Source organism: Anopheles aquasalis, chromosome 2 (assembly GCF_943734665.1).
Source record: "Anopheles aquasalis chromosome 2, idAnoAquaMG_Q_19, whole genome shotgun sequence".
Lineage (NCBI taxonomy): Eukaryota > Metazoa > Arthropoda > Insecta > Diptera > Culicidae > Anopheles > Anopheles aquasalis.
In genome coordinates this window covers 59,756,919-59,765,646 of record NC_064877.1, presented here as the reverse complement: position 1 = coordinate 59,765,646, position 8,728 = coordinate 59,756,919, and the positions used below count along the sequence as shown (strand labels likewise).

At 44.3% G+C, this 8,728-nt stretch overlaps 2 protein-coding genes across 2 annotated transcripts; one reads left to right on the top strand and one right to left on the bottom strand.

Annotated features, from left to right (window-relative positions):
• The first annotated feature begins 1,323 nt into the window (after positions 1-1,323).
• LOC126576153 (ficolin-1-like) lies at positions 1,324-2,389 on the top strand. The gene is made up of 3 exons (XM_050237310.1): positions 1,324-1,780; positions 1,883-2,111; positions 2,386-2,389. The coding sequence occupies exons 1-3, from the start codon at positions 1,324-1,326 to the stop codon at positions 2,387-2,389; spliced, it is 690 nt and encodes a 229-aa protein (XP_050093267.1).
• A 644-nt stretch (positions 2,390-3,033) lies between these two features.
• Positions 3,034-7,890, bottom strand: LOC126576148 (uncharacterized). The gene is made up of 13 exons (XM_050237295.1): positions 7,877-7,890; positions 6,522-6,637; positions 6,380-6,463; positions 6,113-6,314; positions 5,813-5,980; positions 5,644-5,741; positions 5,422-5,576; positions 5,171-5,354; positions 4,848-5,103; positions 4,527-4,780; positions 3,808-4,451; positions 3,391-3,742; positions 3,034-3,332 (listed from the first exon to the last, which is right to left on the bottom strand). The coding sequence occupies exons 1-13, from the start codon at positions 7,888-7,890 to the stop codon at positions 3,034-3,036; spliced, it is 2,826 nt and encodes a 941-aa protein (XP_050093252.1).
• Between the last annotated feature and the right edge of the window lie 838 nt (positions 7,891-8,728).

Below are 8,728 nucleotides of genomic sequence, written 5' to 3'. Positions count from 1 at the left end.
TATTTATGAAACGATTTATTTTGAAAAGACAGTGTGGTACCAACATTAAATTGAATGGTTTCTTCACAAAAATAATGAAAAATGAGCCTCCTTTTGACAAAAGTTAACCTTACTGTTCTGATTGACGCGTGTACTGATTGTAATAAAAAAAGATAAATTTATTGTCTTATGCTTGAACGAAAGAAACGCTATACACACTGATCGAGCTGGAACATTCCGCTGATTAAATTCGATGTAAGCTGTGTCGTTAGATAAACCTCAGTTGGAGCAGTGTGTCGGTGTATCAAGTTGATATGCTACAGTTTGACGAATGAATCCGGCTGTTGAGGACTGTATCGGGCCTTCAGCTTGATTATTGGAAACCATAACGGAATGCGCTTAGCTAATTATATTGTAAAAGATCGACTTACATCCAATGGCGTGGACGGGAGCACGTGGACTGGTGGTGTACATTAGCGAAATATTCCAAACAAGCGGCTGCATAAATATCACTTATACCTGTCCATTGACACCAATTCGCTTTCCACCTCATGCTGTTCGTTACTCTCTACGATCGGTATCTCTCTGAGCATCTGGTTATTCATTCTGATCACATACATCGCAACATTCCTTCATGGCAACCATCGCGGCCAAGGAACTTTTTGGTAATTGCCTGAAACATGATGCTCAATGTTTTGCGTGCTCCTTCGAGATTCTTCGGAAATAAAAGATAAAATTCTATTTGCTTACGTTCCTCTCCAGAACTGTAGTGGTTATCATCTAAGGAGTGACCTCGCCCAGGTCTAGAAAGATAACTGTTGTGGTCTCATGAGCGTGAGAGCTAATGTACTGAGATAAACGCCAGTATATAAAGCGCTAATCGAACGAATAAACCACAGCTGAAAAAACATGCGTCTTATCTTGGCTGGCTGGTAAAGGCTAGCTCGAGAATGTGGCTAAAACAATCAGTGATGGTCAACTGCTCGGTTTGAATGACCGCAAAGCTAGTAAACCCCTCTTCGATTTTACCAAAGATGTTGATGAGGCGTCCAGGAGGCCAATTGCTTATCAGCCACATGTTCGAGTCCCAGAATATTGAAGCTTTCCCTCAAGGCAGCACCACATTGCAATCGCCTATCGCGCAGAAAACACACCGCATGCCATGAAAGCAAAATTGTACTCGCGGTTTTCTTCATGACATCAGCCATTAGTTCTGAAAAATCTCCCACAAGAAACTATGTGCTAGTGCGATTACGGTTAAGTATAAAAGGTTGCACATAAAAACATTGCACCACAGTTTCGAATCGCACTTACAATAGACTCACTGTTACGTCGATAGCCATTATGAAGCTTACTATTTGTTTCCTATTGGTTGGTGCTACTTTGTACGCAAGGGCAACTATCAAAAACTCTGATACCGTGGACGCAGCACTGCAAACACCGCTGACGGATGGAATCATGGGATTCGGGTTGGAGATTCTTCTAACCAAACTAGAACACCTGGATCATCAAATGCGGGAACTTCGACTGCAGATGAATGCTCTACCGGAGAAAATGGCAGGCATGCAATGCTTCTACGAGAAAACACCACCAACTCAGGGACACAAGATACCTCCTTTTACCTCGTGTAAGAACGTGCCATCAAAATCATCGGGAGTGTATTTTATCAGTGTAAACAACGATAGTGCACCGATCAAGGTTTACTGTGAGCAGGAGAAATTTGGTGGCGGCTGGATTGTAGTGCAACATCGATTCGATGGCTCGGTTAATTTTTATCGGAACTGGACGCAATACCGAGAAGGTTTTGGAGACTTGATTTGATTTGATTTGATTTATTTTGGGGAGTTCTGGCTCGGGCTGGAGCATATTCATCAGCTTACGGTTGCTCGTACACATGAAATAGTAATCGAGATGAAGGGTTTCAGTGGTGACTACGGGTTCGCCCGCTACGATGGGTTTCAAGTAGGCGGTGAGGATGAGCAGTACACCCTACAAACCCTGGGATCATACAGTGGCACTGCCGGTGATTCATTATCGGATCTTAATCTGTGGGCGAAATTTTCGACGTACGATCGGGATAATGATTTGTCTCCCGATGAGCATTTCGCCGTTCATTACGAAGCCGCTTGGTGGTACGATTTTTGGTCAAGTTCAAATTTGAACGGCCCGTACAGAAATACTGACAGTGACAAAACGATTTGGTGGAATAGTTTTAAAAACGAAAAAAAAGGATTAAGCTTCACCAGGATGATGATCCGGGAATTGTGACAACAAGGCTGACTGTATTATTCGAGCTACATATTAAACGGACGAATTACACATGTTTATTGATACTTATATGAATAAAGAGCCATTTCATGAAAAGAAAAAATCAGAACTACTTTTTTATTCGATATCTGTTTTCAGGTAGCATTCCGAAATCTGAAAAGCACCCGCCTGGAAATCTGTACGATCTTGTTTCCTGTTTGTTTTTCCTCTGTTGAGCACCGTGGTGGTGGTGACCCGAAAGCAATTATTCAACGTCGAATTATCATCAGAATGTTATGGTTAGTACCAGTAACATTTATAACATTTATCAAAATGCAACTGTCTGTCAGTTGTTAGGTAGATGCGCTGCAATATCTGTTATAAAATTTTCATTACCGTTGTTCTGTTAAACCTGCCATAGGAGAATGATGTGTAACTTCCTTTTGCTATCTTATTATCGTGCTAATGTTATCTTCCTTTTTATGCATAATATTAATTATCCATCAGTTTCTCACTGCTACAATGCAAAGCAAAGTCAGAGTAGAGTAAATCATATACTAATCTTGGAAATCTTATTAGTAGGAAAATAAGAAAAAGTACATTTAAAATATAGGAATCATTATTTTTAAAGCATGGTACAAAAGTGATTTGAGATCCATATGTGCATAGCTGCTCGTCAATTGTTAGGTAATTAGGTTTATGCCATGCCTGTAAAGCTTACTTAGTCATTTCAGATGGACCAAGTGCCAACCGGATGGTTCAAGTACTGCACATTATACTGTTAATTATACTTTAGAGTGGACACTGCTAGCCAAATGCGATGCTCTTGATCCAGCCGATATATGAGGAGATTCTAACGTGTATTCCAAGCCGCTGGGCCGATATAGTAGAGCTAATAGTGCCCACCAGATACTGGGTTGAAGAGTTATCATTCAGATTTCTATGATACCAGACGAGTGGACCTCCGGAAATGCTGCGTTGTGGGGTATCATCGATGTCGGTGCACAGTTCGTTCGACTGGAGCTCACGTCTACCAAGTTGTCGAAGGTGTTGACTACAGTCGGAATTGTACTTGGGGAAGTTTAATTCAAAGTTGGACATTGTTTCTGCGGAGGAAACAGTGTTTAGTCTTGGTTGAAATTCTTCGTTGAGCATAGTATTTACCATCTGCCGCCATTCGGTACAGCACCAGTGGTGTGTGCGTCTCGTTCTGCCACAAACAGATCGGGTATTTGCGGGCTGTTGGAACGATTGGTTGCACCAAGCGCACCAATCCAATATCGTACTGAAGGGTTGTTGCATTGTAACCCGGATGAATGATCACTTCCTTGATACCGACTGGCTTTGGGCGCGACCAGGTGGCATTGGGATTACCCTCGGCTACATTTACTAGAGTGGGGAAATTGCCGTTCGCCATCAGGCAGTAAGCAGATGATACGACGATACTTCGTGTGATCAGTGTACCAGAGCATATCCATTCCGTTGAGCCATCCTTGGTCTTCCAGCCGAGGTATACCTAAAATAAAGTAGCACATGGAATTTAGCCTATTTTTTATGTTATCGCAATCCAGGAATGCTTACTGTATGATAAAAGTGATCAATTCGATCCGGTTGATATGATTCATACATTTCGTGGAACTGTTTGTAGCGGCTTTCACAATCATCCAACTCTGAGGCGCTCATGCTGGTGCTAGTTTCATTTCGTATGTTATCATATGGACAGCACACGATCGTACCACCATTGCAGAACTGAACGTTACGTTTCGCTTGCACATCGTAGCGTATCTTAGGACATCGGTTTATGTTAACGCACAGCCCGGTACTTCCATCTGTTCCCGTACACTGATCTAAATCGTTCAAATCCGTATTAAGGAACTGCACTGAGTGTGACTCATAGCGGTAGTTGGGAAGCAGCACCGACTTGAGCCATTCGGAGTGATAACTTAATCGGATCCCAAGTGCTGCTCGGCCGAAACCACAATCTTTGCCAAGTAGATTCAGCGCATATATGTGCTCAAAATGACGTTCAAAACGCCAAATGTTTCGCCTCAGTGGTGCTCCGTATAGCATTTCACACGAGTCCGGTACCAAGAAGAGTTTATTTCCGAAACACAAATGCTCAGTTGTTACACCACGGCCAAGTCTACTAGAATACTCCTCTGGTAAAGTGCAGTTGCCAATGTCTAGTATATCGGCCCTAGGCGACAACTGAACAATTGTTCGATCTAGTTCGGCGAAAAAAGGGGATGGTACGAAATGGTAAAGTGTTTTGTAACAACAGAATATAGTTGTATACTCACTAGTTTCGTTGGGATCGCCTGTTAATGTATTCAAATCATAGCGGCCTTGACCAGTAACGTAAAATCGAGGATTAGGTAGGTTATATGCACTCCAAATACATGCCGGGACAAAATCTTGGGAGAATGTAAACCGATCCTTCACCTTTAAAATGGCGATATCATTGTAGAAGGAGTTAGGTCTGTAGTCCGGATGCCGATAAACACGGACAATATCGTTCCGGGTGTTCCTGAGCATGATGTGCGAAGGTTGATTTCTATCAGAAGAGAATTCGTGTTCTTTAGCATTCTGATGATCCCGTGAATTTATCTTTTTCTACCAACCTTCCAGTGATGGCACAACGGGCCAGTGTAACTATAGTATCCTCATCAATCACAACACCATTACAGTTTGAGGGTACCGGTGAGCTGTCAGCTGGCCAGTGAACTGAGACAGTTTGCGTAGAGTCCCTTAAGTTCATATGAAAATTATTGAAGTTTAAAATCTCACGACCATCCGTTGTATGTTTTACTACATCGTCTTCATACTCTCTCAGGTGAACATAACGCAGTGCACAGGCATCTGGCTTGAAACTATAATCTAGAACAGCACGTTGAAGATTTAGAACGTTCGCCATGCAAATATCTGAACCTTTTGAAGATCCTACCTCTTATGATCTCTCCACGTTTTGCGAGCTCTGCGCTTATCCAGGGAATGTAAGGAGCTACCTTCATGTAAACGCCAGGAATTGATTGACCACATACGCCCCCAAAAGAAGTAACGGCCACAACGAATGGAGTCATCTTGCCATTGTGCAGTAGCTTCATCTGCAGTGGACCTCCTGAGTCTCCCTGAAAGTAATCAAACCGATTAGACGATAGATATGTGAATGGGACTCGGATTTCTAATAACTCTTACGGGACAAGTATCCATTTTGACATCACCGGCACACAAATGGTAGTTCATAAGTCCTTGCTTCAGTTTGCGATCGCCTACCTTATAGTGCTTATTACATTCTTCCGGTTTGACTACTCCGAGTGATACTTTCAGAAGGATCGGTGTAGATTTCTCACCTGAGATGGAGCAGGAGGATGTCTGTAGAATTTCCAGCAGAACTAAGTATCTTTTAGTGGCACTTACCGAACCCAGTTGCTCCCCAACCAGTGGCTTCCATCGTAGGGAAAGGTATTTCCTTCTCATCATTCCACAAGCATCCCGGTGCTACCGTGTCATGCAAGCTGAAGAAGAACAAAAGTAGACGGAAGGATATGTTAACTGACGTACACAAATTATGATCGAGCACTCTTACGTGACGTTCTTTTCTAGCCGCAGCAGGGCAAGATCATGGTAGCGCGAGCCAAAGCGATGCTCAGGATGACGTACAATTTCAACGATCTTTAGCTGCTGTGCGTATTGATCGTCCGTGTCGTCGTATAGGTTGATATCTCCAAGGCGAACCACATCGGGCGGAATGTTGCTAATAAAAGAGAGAATGAAAACAACAACATAACCAACAGGTCCATGGACATTCGCTTTCATCTTCTCTGCTCATTTCAACCATCCTCCAGCTTCTTGTTACTATGCAGCTTATCACCACTGGAAAACTTACGCATCATCCTCCACACAATGAGCTGCAGTAAGTACGTAGTTCTCCCAAATCAGCGATCCGCCGCAGTCCCAACGGATTTTACCATCGCTTCCAGTCCATCCAACCGCTGCCATGTGTGCAAACTCGCGCAAATAGGATTTCCTACCGGCAGCAGGCGCGACTTCCGCTCCGTATCCCAGCCTGTAGTATCGCAGATGGCAGTCTTCGAAGGTAAAAGAGATAATAAACTAAGTCCAGATTCCTAGATCGAACTTTCTGCTGCCCTACCGTCGATCGCTTCACGGACGTTTGGCAAGAATGCCTCAGTCATTTTTTCCTCCAGATCATCGGTAGCATATAGCGCTCCAAAACCTGTGAAGCAGAAGACCAAAATATTTGTTTATGAATTTTACATACCGTTTGTACTAACCGAATCCGATATTCTGTATCACGATCAAGAAGAACCACTGCACACACAGCGTTGATACGATTGCTGCCGTTTGGCAGTGCTCGTAGCTGAATGAACTCTTCGCGTCTTCTCCACCGCTACGTTGGTGTCAATCACAACAGCTGGCTCAGACCAACCGGTTTTTTTTAAGATTCGGCTGTGATTAACTGGCTCTGGCTAACTCTCAAATGTCACTAGAACCGGTTATTGCTTTGTCATTTGGTCTATAACTTAGTTGTTTCGATTCTACTCCCTCTCAGTGTCCACCGTAACGATTTCGGAAATATATTTGCAAAATAAACCCTCTATATTGGACTAGTTGAACAACCATACTACAATCACTCATTCTGTTCCCTTGAGCCTATCTTAAGTCTAATCAACATATAGGCGGTACTTTTATCAGATGATAATCCTTTTGATCCTTCCTTCATTTGATAAATATTCCGGGAACGTTTTTACCCGAAAGCTGGATTGCGCGCAACTTTTAATCTTTCTACAAAGCATTAGAAAGTCAAAGAATACCAGACAAACACCAATTCAATGCAACTGAATTCTGTTTTTTGAGACATTTTCAAAGCTATAACTCACGAACGATGTCTCGCAGACGGCACTCGCGCACAAACCAATCAAAAATATCAACGAACAAATCCTCTAAGGTGGTGGTGCCGCCGCACTCCCTGCGAAAAGGGTAAAAACGCAACCGGGCGAACCTTGGCCGCCGTCGGCTAACGTCAACAGATGGGCAGGATTAAGGGTTAAGCCCGACTGTCGTCTATTGACAAGCGCATAACAACCGGCATCGCCACCGCCGAGTGTTTGCAACGGAGTGTCTGGCAAAACAAATGCTAATAACGCCTCCGATTGTCGAATGAGCGTGTAATTTGGTTCAACTTGGAATCAGCTTACCGAGAGCACCGAGATCTTAAGCCATTTCATGCTAGAGCCACATGTGTAGCACACAAAATGGCACCTTACGAGGTCCTTTTCTTTTTTTTTTTTGGGTGGAGTTGGTTTGCTTTTGGTTTCCACCAGCGAGCGATTCGTTTCCCCACCTGCTCCTCCCGGGAGGTGCCGATGTTGGTCACGGTTCGTTTGGCTGCTCACCAATCGCACCGAAATGACAACTTTCGTCATAGGTCCTAGGGCTGGGAGGAGAGATGAATGGATTGGAATCAGGAGTTGAAGCTTTTGGCCGGTGGGAGGGGGGGATGGGTAGAAACCCAACAATCCGGCAAAATGCTACCATTCCCTCCGTATAACTCCGCTTCCTGCCTGCCTGCCGCAACCGTCACCACATCAGAGAACGGGCGGTAGCAGGCAGTGAAACTCTTAATTACATATGTGTTGCCATGTTTTATCATGTGGCTACCCACCGTATGCTAATGAAGACAAACAGGTTGTCCCGGCAGGGTGGTAGTTGGTGGTGGTGGTGGCAAAAATGTAAATGAGGAACGCCAGTATCCGGCAACAGCATTCGTGCTAGGCGAAGTGTCGTTTCCGGATGAAGCCATCGGATGCACAGGTGCACTGCCACAGCGCGGTACAGCGGTGAATGCGGAATAGTGTATAGACTCCATAATGAAGATGAAAGCATGTTTCTACGCCTAGCCCTTGTTAGAGCCCAGTGCCCGTTCCGTTCGTATGTCGTATCCGATCCAACGGTAACCATTCCAATGTAGATGTGGTAAACATTACTTTCAATGTCGCAAGTTACTGGTCGTGATTGAAAGCTGCCGCAGAACATTCCCGGACATCCACGGAAGTGCTGTTCCACGGTGAATGCCTTGCTAGAACATGGCCCATCCTTGAGTACACTCCATTGCCCATCCGTGGTGAATCCGTAGGCTTCGCTGTGCTGGAAAGTTTGTTTGAAAACTGAATCACTCCCATGCCCCCTGGTATGCGCGAGGCGAGGCCTTACCTAAATCTCGTTACGCCCCAAAAGTCATTTGTGCGACTAATATTTTCCGTTTTTAGGTCCAAATGAAGAGACTCACCCCACGCGCCAAGCGCTCGATTCATTGCACTGCCTAAAACTCATTTCCGTCTTTCTCAAATTAGGTTTACTTTTCATTGCGAAACTTTTCCGTCGCTCCTGTTGGTCGCTCGGCACAGCTCGGCTCGGCTAATTAATTGCCTCTCCCTTCGATGGGTTTGAAGTCTCTCTGTGTCTGTCAGCCACGCACAAA